Source organism: Octopus sinensis, linkage group LG4 (assembly GCF_006345805.1).
Source record: "Octopus sinensis linkage group LG4, ASM634580v1, whole genome shotgun sequence".
Classification (NCBI taxonomy): Eukaryota; Metazoa; Mollusca; class Cephalopoda; order Octopoda; family Octopodidae; genus Octopus; species Octopus sinensis.
In genome coordinates this window covers 21701178-21720351 of record NC_043000.1, presented here as the reverse complement: position 1 = coordinate 21720351, position 19174 = coordinate 21701178, and the positions used below count along the sequence as shown (strand labels likewise).

Genomic DNA, 19174 nt, shown 5'->3' with positions numbered 1-19174 from the left:
TTCTAACGCCAACCACTCTGAGAGTGTAGTGGGTGCTTTTACGTGCCACCGGCACGAGGGCCAGTTTGGTGGAACTGGCAACAGCCACACCAAAATGGTGCTTTTTATTTGTCACCTGCACAGGAGCCAGTCCAGCGGCACTGGCAACAACCTCGCTCGGATATTTCACATGCCACCACCACAAGTGTGCTAGTAAGGCGACGCGGTAACGATCATGGCATGTCTATACAAAGGAGATTTCTGGTTTTAAATTTTCTGTCACATTGAGACCCCTCAAAAAACTTGGATGTAACCAATATCTCATCTTGTCTCTGTGACCTTCTAAGAGTTTAAATGACATGCTTCCTACTAATTCAAACTATATGCTATTATCTTCCATGTTTCCATCTTTTATTGATATCAAAACATAAAAACAAAAGCAGGCATCCATTATGTGAATACTGTGAAAGACAACAATTAAAACTAAGGAAAAGTTTCCTAATATCCACCAATCTTGTAGATGTTTCACAAGAATTTATCTACATATAGGCGTAGGAGTGGCTGTGTGGTAAGTAGCTTGCTTACCAACCACATGGTTTCAGGTTCAGTCCCACTGCATGGCACCTTGGGCAAGTGACTTCTACTATAGCCTTGGGCCAACCAAAGCCTTGTGAGTGGATTCGGTACACGGAAACTGAAAGAAGCCTGTCGTATATATGTATATATATATATATATATATATATATATATATGTGTGTGTGTGTATATGTTTGTGTGTCTGTGTTTGTCCCTCCACCCAACATTACTTGACAACCGATGCTGGTGTATTTATGTCCCTGTAACTTAGCGGTTCGGCAAAAAAAACCCGATAGAATAAGTACTAGGCTTACAAAGAATAAGTCCTGGGGTCGATTTGCTCGACTAAAGGCGGTGCTCCAGCATGGCCACAGTCAAATGACTGAGACAAGTAAAAAAGTAAAGAGTAGATAGAGATATGAAGTCTGATCAAAAGGTGTCAAGACTGTTGCTATGGTAACAGAGTTAAAGTAAGCAGAGTGTAGAAGTTGCTTGGTACAGATTAACCTTGAACTCTTGCTCATTTCCATTGTTTGTAGCAGTTCTTGGAAGTAAAGTGTGTGGCGTGTGAACAGCTCATTGAGAAAAATCTGCATGGAATTTTGCTTGGTGATATCTGTGCAGAGACCTATACAAAGTTGCCGAAAGTGTATAGAGAAGAATGTATGAACTGGACACAACTGGACAAGTGGTTCAAATGCTTCCAAGATGGTTGACAAAATGTTGCCAGCGACACCACATGTTCTGGGAGACCCACAACCAGCAGAACTGATGAAAGCATCACATTGTTCATCATGAGTATTACTCCACCTGGTCGGACAGTAAACAAGGAGTACCACTGTGATCTGTTGCAGTGTTTGTAGGATGCTGTTTGTCAGAAAATGACAGAATTGGATGTGTCTGGCGAGTGGCAACTCCACTATGACAATGCACCTGGACATTCAGTGCAGCCTGTGCAGGAGTTTTGGGCCAAACACATTTCCCAGGACCGACAACCACCATATCCCCCAGATCTTGCCTCTTGCGAGCTGGCAGAAACGTTAGCACGCCGGACAAAATGCTTAGCAGTGTTTCATTTGCCATTACGTTCTGAGTTCAAATTCTGCCGAGGTCAACTTTGCCTTTCATCCTTTTGGAGTCGATAAATTAAGTACCAGTTATGCACTGGGGTCGATATAATCGAATTAATCCCTTTGTCTGTCCTTGTTTGCTCCCTCTATGTTTAGCCCCTTGTGGGCAATAAAGAAATAAGAAATAAGATCTTGCCTCTTGCCACTTTTCCTCTTTCCAAAAAGCAAATTCCACTTGAAAGGAACAAGATTTTAAGACATTGAGGAAATCCAAGAGAATGTGGCAAGGCAGCCACTCACTATCCCAGAAAAGGAGTTCCAGGAAGGCTTCCATCAATAGGAACGATGCTGGATAAATTGTGTGGCTTCAGAAGGGAACTACTTCAAAGATTAAATGCTGAACTGACATGTGTTGCAGTTTTCTTTTTTTATAGCACCAGTCCCAATACATTTCATCAGACCTTGTACAATTATTTGAAGGAAAAGACTGTTAGCCTTTTCAGCTATACTAGACACGAAGATGGAGGTAGCAGAAAAATTGTCAAAAGACTGAGTTCAAATGGAGTAAGTGAAAACGGCTTATTTGACTTCTCATTGGACTTGCTTAACCAAATACTTTGAAGTGGAAGCATCAAACTCATTTGGCTTTGTGAGCTGCATTGAGGCAAAAACTAGATCTCATGAGCTGATTAAGGACAATTATTTCTGAAAACCCTATTTATAATACAGGCCAGCGTAAATGGATAAAGGGGTCAAAAGTACGAAGTGTTAGGTTGGGTGCAAAGGTGTGTGGAAAAATTCATTCACATACAGTTCTGTTAAACAGAATTCTCAGTCTGAAAATAGAGATAGAAATTGTCCAGATAAATGCATGCAGTTTTTGAAAGTTCTTAATGTGCCTTAAAAGAGAGATTAATGCCTGATAGAAAGCTTGCCCTGTTTCAGTTACAAAACCTCTCAACATCATTCATATCACCAGGGTTGGTCTAGCCGTTGCTGAGAGCTGGATCCAACCTGCAGGCTCTATGCTGGCCCCCTCTCCTGCATTAAAGGGAAATGCAAACATGCTGTGGAATCCCCTTTCTGTGACACGAGGACAGTAGGTACCTGTAGGTTTACTTGATGGGTTCCTTTTTGTTTGGATGTTTTAGAAATAACAAAGATAATGTAAAAAAAAAATTAGAAATATTGATTACTCTTCATCTCAGTGGAGAGGTCTTGTCTTGTGAGTTACTTTTTATGTAACACAGACATTCATGGCATGTTGGGGCTATGTAAAAAGGACCCAGTATACTCAGGGCTGGATTAAGACCCATCAAGGCCTTAAGCACTTAAAAGATTTTGGTACCCCCATAAAGATAATGTAATTTAAAATATATACAATAACAAACCATAAATATTTTTTTTATTTTTCAAAATGAAACAAAACATTAAGAGGGAAAATAATGTTTATTTTTGTATACTTCCGCTTTATTTATATTTGAAAAGTTTCCTCCTACTTTTCTGAATTACAAAGTCTTTGATAAGATCTTCAAAATTAATCTTAGGTAACACATCTGAACCTATATTTAGTAGAGATAAAGGCATCCCGAATATTATTTTAGCAAGTTTAAAGTAATTTCTTTTGTGCTGTAAACCATTTACCATTTCTGTGGTGCCCCCTCCTTCCCTTGATGCCCTAAGCATGTGCTTATTTTGCTTAATGGTTAATCCAGCACTGAGAACATGCTGTAAAGTGGTTGGCATTATGAAGGGCATCCAGGTGTAAAATCAAAGCCAAAGCAGGCACTGAAATTTGATGCAGTCCTCTGGTTTTCCAGTTCCTGTCAGACTGTCCAACCCATGCCAGTATGGAAAGCAGATATCAAATGACAGAGATGATGATGATGATGATGGAAGAGGAATAAAATACCAGCTTGAAGCTCTTGCTTTTTAATAGGGATTGGTAGATAAAGGATCTCCCTATTGCTGACCAGACTAACATGTCTGTTATCTTCTGCTCTTGACATGTCCGTCAAACTACACCTCATGACTTTGTCCGTCAAACTACACCTCATGACTTTGAAATTTACTTTGCATGTCGAGTGCTCTCAGTTATAATAATCTTTGCCCAACCAATGCCTTGTGAATGGCAGACAGAAACTGTGTGAAAGCACTCATCACTACTTGAAGGCGGTGAGCTGGCAGAAACGTTAGCATGCCGGATGAAATGCTTAGCAGTGTTTCATCTGCCATTACGTTCTGAGTTCAAATTCTGCCGAGGTCGACTTTACCTTTCATCCTTTCGTGGTCAATAAATTAAGTACCAGTGATGCACTGGGGTTGATGTAATTGACTTAATCTCTTTGCCTGTCTTTGTTTGTCCCCCCTGTGTTTATCTCCTTGTGTGTGTGTGTGTGTGTGTGTGTGATTCCATGTTTGTCTCTCGTCACTACTTGACAACTAGTGTTGATTTGTTTGACTAGACTCTTTAAGCTGGTGTCCCAGCATGACCAATAACTGAAACAAGTAAAAAAGATAAAATGATTAAAAAAAAAGCAATTTCACAAATTTTCCTTTGACCATAGAATAGACTATTTCTGCTTAACCCTTTCATTACTGTATTTATTTTGAGGTGCTCTGTGTTTCTTTCAATTACTTTAAATATAACAAAGAATTTAGTAAAATAACTTAGTTATCATTAAGCTAGTGTTAGGAGCATAAACTGTGACTAAGGTTTGGTGGAAGATTTTAATTTAAAACTTATGAAAACAAGGCATTTGTACTACAAAACCGGAGGCGGTTTCAGCCGGGTTGGTAACAAAAGGGTTAAAGTTTTAATTTGCCAAAGACTAAAACTCTAATTAGCTGGAAAACAAGACTGCACACTAATCCCTTCAGGTAAATGGCCCTGTTTTACACGTAGACAAGGTGAAGGTAGAACTCCCATACAGTGTACTCAATGCAGACTATGAACACATAAGAGGTTCTGTGGAATCAAAGTCAGATTAACAGAGAAAGTGGAATTTGTTTGGGGAAGGTGTGCAGGAGTAATTCATTCGAATATATATTTACCAGACTTGACCAATATCTGGCATCTTCTGCAGCTACATGGATGATCTGAACATATTCATGAGTGGAGAAGTGGTAAGTATACTTGGGACTAGGTATTTGCTTCTGGAAAAGCCCAGACACAGCAGAAGTGGTTGAATTATTGTCTCTGCAATATCATAAACCAATGACAAAAAACCCAACTGCAAACCATTTCTTCAATCCAGTTATCCTTGAATTACACTGTATAACAACATTAAAATTTTTTTGGATCTTCACCTTTTGACCTACAGATTTAAAAAATAATTTTTTGTAACTAAACACTTTCAAACTCTGGCCACTGGTAGAATGTGTCATATAAAACATCTTTTACTCTTAGCATTTTTGAGGAAAACTTACATTTACGAAGTTATTTCACGTTAAAGTTCTTGTATTTCGGTAATTTCAACTAATCAATGACATGTATTCAGCTGAATAAAATTACTGCCGTTGTTTGTCAACAACTATCAGCGGTTTATTTTTCGTTTGTCACTGTTATTTATGACATTGTTCGAGCGTTTGTACTGGTTTTAAGGTTTTAGGGTGTTAGGGTTAGGGTTTTGGGGTTAGGGTTTTAGGGTTAGGGTTAGTGTTTTAGGATTAGGGTTGTCATAAATAACAGTGACAAACGAAAAATACACCACTGATAGTAAGAGTAAAAGATGTTTTATATGACACATTCTGCCAGTGTCTGAAGTTTGAAAGTGTTTAGTTACAAAAAATTACTTTTTAAATCTGTCGGTCAAAAGGTAAAGATCCATTTTTTTTTGTCTTTGGTCAGTAAGTGTTATTTCTTATTTGCTTTTATCCAGAAATCAAAAGAAATGACTACTATTCCCTTTGCTTTTGTGACCTGGTCATCAATGGTTTGAAACTGACCTATTTTTCCATTACGTTTCAGACAGATTCAGCACTGAGTTGCTGAAGCAGAAATATCATTATAGCAAATATCCCGCCCAATACTACAGATTTGCTTGCCAGTTATTTGACCGTAACCACTTGAGCATGTCCCTCAGAGGCTGACAATATGTGCATCTCTGATCGTGAGCAGGATCAGTGGGGGAGCATCATAGCCATGAGAGGGATTGTTTGGGGCTTGAACAAATGTAACAAAAGCAAAGTTTGAAGGAAATATTAGCCATTTCTCACAGTTTCAAGGGGTCTGCAGATAGAAAATTACAGTTGCTACCCAAGGACAAAATCATGTTAAACAGTGTTACCTGTCATATAATTTCAGTTGTGTTTTGTTTTTCTACATGCATCATCAGTCTCTTTCTTTATTTCTTTTTTATTTAGTTTCCTTCTGGTTTCCATGGTTATACCAAAATCGCTGAGTCTCGGAATGATGTAAATACTTTATATCGGCAACTAGCCAAACCTCTTCCACCAAACAAATTCATGTGGAGAGTAACGGTAACATAAAGTGAATTATTTCCAAAGCATTTTGTTATAAATGAAATTGTGTGTTTTGAATAAATAATGTATCTGGGTTGGGTTAATTAACAAAACCCCGTGACAAGTAGAATTCCTGTAAGAGAATTCCTTGCAAGCTTGCTTTCTAAGCTAAACTAAGGAAACTTTTATAGAAAGATCTGCTTCTTGTAAGAGATTGCATGTACACAACATCTCTTTTTGTCTTTTTTATTGTTTATTTGTTTCAGTCATTGGTGTGAGGCTCAGCTGGAGCACTGCCTGGAAGGGTTTTAGTGGAACAAATCAATCCCAATACTTTAATTTTAAGGCCCGGCACTTATTTTGTCAGTCTCTATTGCCAAACTGCTAAGCTATGGGAAGACAAGGAAACCAACACCAGTTGTCAAGTGATGGTGGGCGACAAAGACACACACACACACACACACACACACACACACACACACTCAAACACACACACAAACACACACACATACACGCACACACACTTCTTCTTCTCCTCCTCCTCCTCCTTGCCCGGTGGCAAATAAAACAAACCATTATTATCATTATTTGTTATATTATTAACCATTATTATTATTGTTGTTTTTTTTGCTGTTGTTGTTGTTGTTGCTATTATTATTATAAGAAATGGCACACAATTGAAACCTCAAATTGATTTTGTTCAATTTGGTTTGTTTCAAAGGGGTTTATTCATATTTTTTTTTTGTTGTACCATATTGTTAATGAACTGACAAACCTTTTGTGATGTTAGCTTCATTCAATTTTAGCCCTTCAGCATCTGGAATTGCATTTTCTTCTTTAAAATCATAGCATTGAATCTTTCAACAAATAGCAAGGTGACAGGAAAACAAAAGTTTTGATCCAGCTTTCAAACTGTTATCTCAGACCAACACTACCAGCAACAGTGCCACAGCCAGTGCTGGCTGAAGCAACAACAACAGCAATAACAACAGTGGTGACAACAACAACAACAGCGGTGACAACAACAACAACAGCAATAACAACAGTGGTGACAACAACAACAGCAAAACAAATGAAAAAAAATCGTAAAAACAATAACATCTACAAAAAAATCTACAATATCAAACAGGAGAATTAAGACATACTCTTTACTTGTTTCAGTTATGTGACTGTGGCCATGCTGGAGCACCACCTTTAGTCGAGCAAATCAACCCCAGGACTTATTCTTTGTAAGCCTAGTACTTATTCTATCGGTCTCTTTTGCCGAACCGCTAAGCTATGGGGTCGTAAACACACCAGCATCGGTTGTCAAGCAATGTTGGGTGGACAAACACAGACACACAAACATATACACATACATAGATATATATACATACACATATATACGACGGGATTCTTTCAGTTTCCATCCACCAAATCCACTCACAAGGCTTTGGTCAGCCCGTGGCTATAGTAGAAGACATTTGCCCAAGGTGCCACACAGTGGGACTGAACCCGGAACCATGTGGTTTGTAAGCAAGCTACTTACCACGCAGCCACTCCCACGCCTATCAAAAATTTTAATTGTCTAACCAACACATCGGCAATTTCCACCTTTGCTGTTATCACCACAAGAAGACACAATGTACAATTTCCTCACTTGCCACCTTTTCCAACATTGCTCACTGAGTGCAAGATGAAATCACTATCCTGGTGGATGAATTGAAACAAGCAAGGCATATGTTGACAAAAGCAAAAAATATATCAAATAAAGAGACAAGATCTAAAACATTATCTACATACCTGTAGGTTTAAAGACAAAAGATGATACAAGACATAGAAAAATGTTTCAGACCTATCTGGAGTATCAAAACTTGGGAGAAATGAGATTGCCAACTGAAGAAGGGGTCAAAAGAGAACCCACAACAAACACTAAGGACTGGTGCTCACATGGATTCATTGATTGACCAAATGATTAATCATATATAGCCTCGGGCCGACCAAATCCTTGTGAGTGGATTTGGTAGACGGAAACTGAAAGAAGCCCGTCGTATATATGTATACATATATGTTTGTGTGTCTGTGTTTGTCCCCCCCAACATCGCTTGACAATCGATGGTGGTGTGTTTATGTCCCTGTAACTTAGCGGTTCAGCAAAAGAGACTGATAGAATAACCACTAGGCTTACAAAGAATAAGTCCTAGGGCCGATTTGTTCAACTCAAGCATGGCCACAGTCAAATGACTGAAACAAGTAAAAGAATATACAATTGATCAGTTAACTGGTTAAAAGGTTAACTAGTAATTGTTTCAAATTTTGGCACAAGGTCAGCGATTTCAGGTAGTGGGTAAGTTGATTACATCAACCCCAGTACTCAACTGGTACTTATTTTAGTGACCCCAAAAGGATGAAAGACAAAGTTGACCTTGGCAGAATTTGAACTCAGAACGTAAAGACAGACGAAATGCCACTGAGCAATTTGCCTGGTGTGCTAATGGTTCTGCCAGCTCACCACCTTAAAAGAGAAACAGGCTTCAGGAGGATTTGAACCATCCACCTCCAGTTTACTAGATTTTTGCTCTGACCAACTGAGCTATGGGGACAAAACACAGGAGTATTTGGAAGCCAAATACAAAAAGTTGATATGATTTGTTGGATCAAAACATTTTCTTGGTGAGAGAAAATATTGGGTCAGAGGATTGATAGAGGAAAGCATAGAGAAAGAGAGAGAGAGAGAGAGAGAGGGTGAAAGAGAAATAGAGAGAGAGAGATATAGAGATATAGTGAGAATTTACAAAAAAACAAAAGATGAAGACGGGTGTGTAAACAACAAAGAGATGTATTAGTTTAACGCTCAGGAAATGAGAAAGTCTTTTACGTTTCGAGCCTATGCTCTTTGACAGAAAGGAACACAAATAAACAGGGAGAGAAAATAGAAAAAGGTTTAAAGACAGATAGAGAGAGGGCAATAGAAAGAAAGATATAGAAAGAGATAGAGATTGAAAGAGAGAGAGAAAGAAGGAGAAACAGAAAGAGAGAGACAGTGATATATAGAGAGGGAGAGATAGAAGGAGAAATAGAGAGAGAGAGAGGGAAAGAAACAGAGATATATAGAAAGAGAGGGAGTGATAGAAAGAGAGAGAGAGACAGAGAGAGAGAGGGAAAGAGAAATAGAAAGAGAGAGACAGAGATATATAGAAAGACAGGTAGAGAGAAGGTAATAGAAAGAAAGATATAGAAAGAGATAGAGATTGAAAGAGAGAAAGAGAAATAGACAGAGAGAAAGACAAAGATATATAGAAAGAGAAGGAGAGATAGAAAGAAAGAGAAAGACAGAGATAGAGAGACAGACAGACGGATAGAGAGAGAGAGAGAGAGCTATACTAAGAGAGATAAAAAGAGAGTTAGGGAAATAGAAAGAGTGAGAGATAAAAATAGCTATAGAAAGACAGAGAGAAATAGATAGAAAGAGAGAAAGGGGGTCATGTGTTAACAATGAAAACAAGACAAAAAAAAATGATGCAATGAAAGAACCATGATCATGAAACAAATGACTGACTGAGGTGGTTGTTAAATGGTTGTGTGTAGTATATTAGATTAGTGTGTATTCAGAATAAATGAAAGCTAATTTCATGTCAGAATTTAATGAGTCAGATAGGAAGCCATGGCGAGATATGAAGTTTAGATAATCTGAAATCTTAGTCAGAGATTTCACAATGCACAATTACTGCAGGCATTGCAATCTTCTTACATGTATGTATTAAGCTGGTATATAAGCAAACGTGCTGTCCATACTCAAGAGTGTTGTGCCCACATGACCTAATTAATAAAGCTTGCCTCACCCTCATTAGCTTGGCTTAAGATCTTCCATGCAAAATTGTAATGCACTTTGTAGTTTAGTATTTTACTCTTCATTATACCAGTCTCACTCATACCAGTTTCACTCATACCAGTCTCACTCATACCAGTCTCACTCATACCAGTTTCACTCATACCAGTTTCACTCGTACCTGTCTCACTCGTACCAGTCTCACTCGTACCAATCTCACTCATACCAGTCTCACTCATACCAGTCTCACTCATACCAGTCTCACTCATACCAGTTTCACTTATACCAGTCTCACTCAAGCCAGTCTCACTCATATCAATGTCACTCATACCAGTTTCACTCATACCAGTTTACTCATACCAGTCTCACTCATACCAGTTTCACTCATACCAGTCTCACTCATACCAGTCTCACTCATACCAATCTCACTCATACCAGTCTCACCCATACCAGTCTCACTCATACCAGTCTCACCCATACCAGTCTCACTCATACCAGTCTCACTCATACCAGTCTCACTCATACCAGTCTCACTCATACCAGTCTCACTCATGCCCGTCTCACTCATACCAGTTTCACTCATGCCAGTCTCACTCATACCAGTCTCACTCATACCAGTTTCACTCATAGATTGCATCCTATCTAACAGCTGTTTCTGCTCCCAATGTATTGCCATTGATATACTAAAAATATTTATCATATTTGGTAATAAAACTGATCAGAAACACGGAGCTTCATCAGAGTGAAGAATAAATATAAAAGGAGTAGAGCCTAGAGAAGAAAAAGGAAAAGTTGAATATGATTGTAATCATACCATTTTGTCTGTGTATCTCTTTGGGATGTACATGCCTACATACACATGCACATACACTCACTCACACACATATACACACACATATATGATTGTTGGAATAATAATCAAAGTTTATGTATAAACAACTGAACTTGAATCCTAAGTATTGATGTTTGAATTAATTAGCAAATAATTTATATTAATTACTCAAGTCAAATTATTTGTATTCTGTTTTAGCAACCCCCGTCAAAACATGTTTTTTCCATTCATGATAACCGAAAGGCATTTAAAGGGGATGCTCATATCTTTGGCAAGGTAAGATGTTTTTATTCTAAATTCTCTAAATAATTAACAGGACCAAAAAATACTCATTCAGGCCAATGGTATTGAATTGCCTCTTTCCCCTACTTTTCCATGATTTTGGTTTCTCTATCAGACTCGTTCACTTTCCTCATTCACCCCTTTTGTTAACACTTTTAGCAACATTTGTATTGGACAAATGGAAACAACTTAACCCTTTTGTTACCGTATTTCTGTTAAGATGCTCTGTGTTTCTTTCAATTAATTCTAAATTTTGATGACTGGCATCCATGCTAGTGGAGCGCTAAGAATACCATCTGAGCGTGATTGTTCCCAGAGCAACAAACTGGGTTCTGTGCTGGTGGCACGTAAAAAGCACCATTCGAGCGCGATCATTTACTGCGTCGCTTTACTGACACTTTTGCTGGTGGCACGCGAAAAAATATTCGAGCGAGGTCGTTACCAGTGCAGGTGGCACATAAAAAGTACCATTTGAGCATAGCCGTTGCCAGTACTGCCTGACTGGCCCTCATGCCGGTGGCACGTAAAAGCACCCACTACACTCTTGGAGTGGTTGGTGTTAGGAAGGGCATCCAGCTGTAGAAACTCTGCCAGATCAGATTGGAGCTTGGTGCAGCCATCTAGTTCACCAGTCCTCAGTCAAATTGTCCAACCCATGCTAGCATGGAAAGCAGACATTAAACGATGATGATGATGATGATGATGATGATGATGATGATGATGATGATGACAAAGAATTTAGTAAAATGACATAGTTATCTTTAAGCTAGTATTAGGAACATAAATTGTAACTAAGGTTTGGTGGAAGATTTTAATTCAAAACTTATGAAAACAAGACATTTGTACTACAGAGCCAGAGCCGGTTTCAGCTGGGTTGGTATTCGAAAGGGTTAAACACCTCTACATTTGTTAACCCTTTTGTCACCATATTTCTGTTAAGATGTTCTGTGTTTTAAACATAACAATTTAATTTTAAGCATAACAAAGGATTTAGTAAAATAACATAGTTATCATTAAACTAGTGTTAGGAACATAAATTGTCACTAAGGTTTGGTGGAAGATTTGAAATCAATACTTATGAAAACAAGACATTTATATTACAGAGCCAGAAGTGGTTTCAGCCAGGTTGGTATTGAAAAGGTTAAAATAGAGTGAACTCTTTAGTTTGTGGGAGACAAGGCAGACTTTCTAGTGTGGGTGCTATGATAAGATACACCCAGTACATCTTGTAAAGTGGTGGTTGTTAAGAAGGGCATCCAGCTGTAGAAACCATGCCAAAGAATGGAAAGTATGAAGTGAGACATGGTTGATTCATCTTTTAAGGCAATTACTCCAAATGTAAACTGACTGGGATCATAAGAATCTATTCAAGTCATGCCACCCTGAAAAGTAGACATAAAGCATTGATGATGCTAACGATGATGATGACGATGATGATGATAGAATATTGAAGCTGAAAATTTTGAGGAGACATTACTCTACTGGTGACGACAATTGTGTATGTGTGTATGTATGTGTGTGTGTGTGTGAGTGTGTGTGTATGTGTGTGTGTGTGTGTGTGTATGTGTAAGTATATATCAAAACAGAATTCTGTGATCATATAATTTTATGGGAGACAGACTTAAATTGACTATTTTAATTTTATGATTTCGCACTGGGGTCGATGTAATTGACTTAATCCCTTTGTCTGTCCTTGTTTGTTCCCTCTATGTTTAGCCCCTTGTGGACAATAAAGAAATATGTTACTAATATCCAGTTGATAGAGCTTAATATACTTACGTCTTAGTTGAGTAAAAAAGTGTCAGGAGAGTACAGAGTGTAATATTAATCAATGACTCACAAAAGAATGGGATTTATGTAATCATTTCATTATCTTACAACTGTTTCTGCTGTGGGAATTTCAACCATGTTTCGTGGTCTGCTACCACAACAGCTCCTTTATAGGATTCAGTTAGCTGAAGACATCATCAGGAGGAACCACGTCCATTTCGGCCCCTACTCCTCTACCGTTTTGACGTGGTAGCCCGCTTCCTTTCAGAGATGTCTTCAGCTCTGGTGTAGAGTAGCATGTCTTCTTTCTCCTTCTTTCTTCTGTTCCCTGGCCTCTTCGATGTAATGTCAATGAGTGTCAGTGGGCGAATGCCTGCCTTGTCAAATTTCCCTTTAAATACCTGGTGATAGGCTCCAGCAGGCAGCCCCAGCACGTTGTTACATGACACTGTCTAAACTTTAACTGACCAATGGAGGGCACATAGTCTTAGCCCACACATTCTCTAAATGAGACCATCACTTGTCAGTCAGCGAAGCTACTTCAGTGTCAGCCTGTCTCACCTAGGGATGCTATTTTCCTGCCGGCATGTTATGACTTTCAAGCCATTTTTGGTCTTCCCGCTTCAGCCATATATAGAAGCTGGCTTTTTCGACTGCCTCCTGTATTCTCCTTATTCAGAGCTAAGTGCATGTTCAACATCCTATAATTTTCTTGGAGTCTTTACTTTTACAATTATAAATATTATAGTATGCAATGTCATTTACACTCATTTAAGTGTGGCAAATAACACAAGACTATTGTAGCCCTCTTACACAATCTGTGACAAATAATACAGGGCTGTTGTAGCCCTTTTTTGTAATCTGTACTTGAAATTAATAGCTACTCTCAAACTTGATAAGATCTTTTCAGACAATGAACAATATGTCCAGTATTAGAGAATTTTCAATAAAACAAAAGGAAGCATATTAATGGTAATAAAATATGCTGCCAATCCTATGATATTTTGCCTAGTTGCTTCTGCAAAAATAAAATGTCTCTAAATAAGATATTTGGTTGAAGAGGTTAGATTTCCTAGCAGAATGTATCAATAATGCAAGTCTTTAAAGTAAATGCTATATATATCATATATCTTGGCAGTTTTTTTTTCTTTTTTTCAGGGTTTGGGTCGAAAACACATAGACTCAGCATATTACTGTTCTTATGATGGAGTATTGCCACGGAAATTTGATACAACTCACTTGGATTCTTCGTGGCCTTACCTTTCAACCTATAAAAAGACGTTCCACCTGGATCACCACAAATATCCCCCACCAAATATTTTTCATGTGACAGCATCAACTTTACATAACCAGCGATACGGAATAACTACATATCAAATTTCACATGGTAATGCAAATCCTTACGACGAATTCATTCAAAAGAAGGAGCAAGATTTGGGTCACAAGTGTAAACCACCTTTTCAGCGTCCCAAAACTGCTCCCCCCATTCTTCAGGAAAGTGTTGCTCTGTGTTTAAGGTGGGAGAAACCTCATGTACAACGGCCTGCTAAAGAGAATGCTTCTACATCTACAACATCTTTAATAGTATCAAAAGACAAAGCCACTCAGATCTGAAGGTTTGAAAGTTCTCTCATCTTAATTAAACATAGGAAAATAGAAATTGTGAAATATAATTTGACAATATATATTTTTTTTATTGGTGATAGAAAAACTGTGTATCTTTACACAATGTGAATAAAATAAATAGATCAATTGTTTTTCTTTGAAAACTGATATCAGCAGAGAAGAGATAGGTTTGGAAACATTAATGAAATCATTGACAACTTATAATATGTGTCTAAAATTGATCCTTCTGATTAAAAATTATAAATGTTTATATAATGTTATTATTTTAAATAACAGTTACTGATGGTGTAATTTATACTGTGAGTAGAGCCAACTTGATCTTCAAAATAAATTAAGATTGTGCCAGCCTCCCCTGGCACCTGTGCCGGTGGCACGTAAAAAGCACCCACTAAACTCACGGAGTGGTTGGCGTTAGGAAGGGCATCCAGCTGTAGAAACACTGCCAGATCAGACTGGAGCCTGGTGCAGCCTCCTGCCCCCCCCCCAGACCCCAGTCAAACCGTCCAACCCATGCTAGCATGGAAAACGGACGTTAAATGATGATTATGATGACGATATCTTAAAAGCATTTCATGACAGTATTTCTAATTACTAGAATGCTTTGTGTTTTAATTGATTTATAATATAATTAAGATTCTGAAGGGGTGCGTTGAAATATCTGAAACTTTATATGGAAGCATATACAATGTTGGTTTTGTCCAACTGAAACCTTATTCTATCATTCCCCATGATATTTTAATTACAATATGAATACTTTCATAGGATGGTCTCAAATGGGTTGGAAATAAAAAGGTTAATTGTATTCCATTTATCTATTATGAGGTGGCGAGCTGACAGTAACGCTAGCGCGCCGGGCGAAATGCTTAGCGGTATTTCATCTGTCGTTATGTTCTGAGTTCAAATTCCGCCGAGGTCGACTTTGCCTTTCACCCTCTCGGGGTCGATAAATAAAGTACCAGTTTCGCACTGGGTCGATGTAATCGACTTAATCCCTTTGTCTGTCCTTGTTTGTCCCCTCTATGTTTAGCCCCTTGTGGGTAGTAAAGAAATATATCCATTTATCTATTAAATTAAAATTTTTTTCAGGATAGTTTTTTTTTCTTAGCCTATGACAAAATTGAAGAATTTAAATTGTATTACAAGATGTGTAATTTTATTACACACTAAAATATTTGAAGAAAATTCTGATAAAATTAGTTACTTATGCGTAGACAGATTCAAGTTCACCACACTGTTATGTATAATGTCCTTAAAAAATTTTCTAAAAAAAATGACAAAAAGTTCTCATTAATTTAAAAATCTATTAAATTAGCTATTATTGACAACAGCAGTATTTGTAATGAGTAATAATAAACACACCCAACTTAAATTGGGTGTGTTGTCTATATTACACTTAAACTGCTATTAACATTCAAAGATACCATCTCATGTTAATGACATGTGCTCATTAAGCATTGACTGTATTGACTGATGAAATGATTATCTGATATAGTGAATAGCACTACTGTATCCTGTGATTTCACCATTGCTGCAGATCATCAGTGGCACCTCAGCCTTGCACTGAATGTCCAAATAGCTGGACTGCCACTGATGATCTGCAGAAATTGTGAAACCATGAGATACAGTAGTACCAGAAACGTTAGGACGCTGGGTGAAATGCTTAGCAGTATTTCGTCTGCTGTTATGTTCTGAGTTCAAATTCCACCAAGGTCGACTTTGCCTTTCATCCTTTCATCATCATCATCATCATCATCATTTAGCGTCCGTTTTCCATGCTAGCATGGGTTGGACGGGTCAACTGGGGTCTGTGAAGCTGGAAGGCTTCATCAGGCCCAGTCAGATCTGGCAGTGTTTCTATGGCTGGATGCCCTTCCTAACGCCAACCACTCCGTGAGTGTAGTGGGTGCTTTTTACGTGCCACCCGCACAGGTGCCAGACAGAGCTGGCAAACGGCCATATATATATACATATATATATATATATATATACATATATACATATATATATATATATATACATATATATATATACGGCCATATATATATATATACATATATATATATACGGCCATATATATATATATACATATATACATATACACATATATATATATATATATATATTATAATATATATATATATATATATATATATATATATATATATATATAATATATATATATGTATATATGTATGTACATGTGTATATGTGTATATATATATATTATATATATATATATATACACCTTGCGATGTTAGTCAAATCAGAATTCGGACACCATGTTCCACCCAAGTAGAGAGTTATAGTTTACAGAGACATATCTTGGTAAACGAAGTTTATTCGGGATTTTTTGAAGGAATTTTTCCAGAGACTTCTTGAACTTTATGGGGTCTGTTTCTGCTTTAATGTGTTTTGATATCATATTAAAGAGAGTGGGGCCACTTGATGTGAAATAATTGTGCCAAATTGTTATTTGGAGAAGAGAAGGATAATGGTGAGGATATCAGGATATCTCTCGACTGGAAAAATCTGAGAATCCTGGAACACATTCTGCTGACCATGTTAACTTTGCTGTGTATATGAGTGGTCCAACTTCTATATATATGTATATCTATCTGTCTGTCTGTGTGTCTATCTACGTATCTATCTATTTATATATATATATATATATATATATATATTATATATATATATATATATATATATTATATATATATAAAATAGAAAGATGAATAATCTTGTAGTAGATTAATCAAAAGTTTAACCGATACCTTAGTAGCAAAAATCACAGCAGTAAACAGCACGGTTGGAGGTACAACCATCTGGCGTTACAACCGTGCGTTGGTGCGGATAATTGAAATTAAAACATTATTTCTTCAATTCACCAATAATGTTATATATATATATATATATATATACACACATACATACACATATATATAGACATACATGTAAATATATGTATATACAATTATTTCATATATATATTGAGTATACGTTCCATATATACATATATATATATTGTATGTATATATATATATATATATATCTATATATATATATATATTATGTATGTATATATATATATATCTATATATATATAGTTATGTAAATATACACACACACACACACACATATATATCTCTTATTATAAAAGGCAGATTTTATCTGCCTCCCTTTGTATCTTATAGAAATCTACAATATAGGATTTCTTCAATTACAATTTACCTAGCATTTTTAAGAGTAGAATGCATCGGGTCGTGCCAGGTCCAGTTTTTAAAATTTCAACCCCAATTAAGCAAAATTTAGAGAAAACTCACATTGTGGTGTCTAAGTCAAATGCTTCTCTTAGTGTGGCCTACACCACACGCACACGCACACACACAGTGTGCAACGAATAAAGTGAAAGTAATTCACTTTTTGTAGTGAGTGACTCTTTCACTCTGCCACTTCCTCTTACACACATAGACATGCAAATATATAAATAAAATTGTAAGCTAACGTGTGTGTGTGCGTGTGTGTGTGTGTGTGTGTGTGTGTGTGTGTGTGTGTGTGAGGGTGCGTGTGTGTGTGTGTGTGTGTGCGTGTGCGTGAGTGTGTGACAGGAAAGTTTTTTATCTTATTATAAAAGGCAGATTTTATCTGCCTCCCTTTGTATCTTATAGAAATCTACAATATAGGATTTCTTCAATTACAATTTACCTAGCATTTTTAAGAGTAGAATGCATTGGGTCGTGCCAGGTCCAGTTTTTAAAATTTCAACCCCAATTAAGCAAAATCTAGAGAAAACTCACATTGTGGTGTCTAAGTCAAATGCTTCTCTTAGTGTGGCCTACACCACACGCACACGCACACACACAGTGTGCAACGAATAAAGTGAAAGTAATTCACTTTTTGTAGTGAGTGACTCTTTCACTCTGCCACTTCCTCTTTACACACATAGACATGCAAATATATAAATAAAATTGTAAGCTAACGTGTGTGTGTGCGTGTGTGTGAGTGTGTATGTGTGTGCGTGTGTGTGTGTGTGAGGGTGCGTGTGTGTGTGTGTGTGTGCGTGTGCGTGAGTGTGTGACAGGAAAGTTTTTTATCTCTTATTATAAAAGGCAGATTTTATCTGCCTCCCTTTGTATCTTATAGAAATCTACAATATAGGATTTCTTCAATTACAATTTACCTAGCATTTTTAAGAGTAGAATGCATTGGGTCGTGCCAGGTCCAGTTTTTAAAATTTCAACCCCAATTAAGCAAAATCTAGAGAAAACTCACATTGTGGTGTCTAAGTCAAATGCTTCTCTTAGTGTGGCCTACACCACACGCACACGCCACACACACAGTGTGCAACGAATAAAGTGAAAGTAATTCACTTTTTGTAGTGAGTGACTCTTTCACTCTGCAACTTCCTCTTTACACACATAGACATGCAAATATATAATAAAATTGTAAGCTAACGTGTGTGTGTGCGTGTGTGTGAGTGTGTATGTGTGTGCGTGTGTGTGTGTGTGAGGGTGCGTGGTGTGTGTGTGTGTGCGTGTGCGTGAGTGTGTGACAGGAAAGTTTTTTATCTCTTATTATAAAAGGCAGATTTTATCTGCCTCCCTTTGTATCTTATAGAAATCTACAATATAGGATTTCTTCAATTACAATTTACCTAGCATTTTTAAGAGTAGAATGCATCGGGTCGTGCCAGGTCCAGTTTTTAAAATTTCAACCCCAATTAAGCAAAATTTAGAGAAAACTCACATTGTGGTGTCTAAGTCAAATGCT

At 37.3% G+C, this 19174-nt stretch overlaps 1 protein-coding gene and 1 long non-coding RNA gene across 3 annotated transcripts in view; one reads left to right on the top strand and one right to left on the bottom strand.

The window, feature by feature from the left end:
- The window catches only part of LOC115211045 (uncharacterized protein C3orf84-like), a 49554-nt gene extending 34897 nt beyond the window's left edge, over positions 1-14657 (top strand). For both annotated transcript variants that reach the window (XM_036501888.1, XM_029779915.2), the window contains exons 2-4: positions 5991-6107; positions 10928-11005; positions 13940-14657. In XM_036501888.1, the coding sequence (XP_036357781.1) occupies positions 6093-6107; positions 10928-11005; positions 13940-14395 (549 nt within the window). In that variant the 5' untranslated portion in view covers positions 5991-6092 and the 3' untranslated portion in view covers positions 14396-14657. The remainder of the gene's footprint in view (positions 1-5990; positions 6108-10927; positions 11006-13939) is intronic.
- Positions 852-17363, bottom strand: LOC118762894. The gene is made up of 3 exons (XR_004998645.1): positions 17353-17363; positions 2920-2925; positions 852-1000 (listed from the first exon to the last, which is right to left on the bottom strand). It is a non-coding gene; the product is annotated as an uncharacterized LOC118762894 (long non-coding RNA).
- Positions 17364-19174: the final 1811 nt, after the last annotated feature.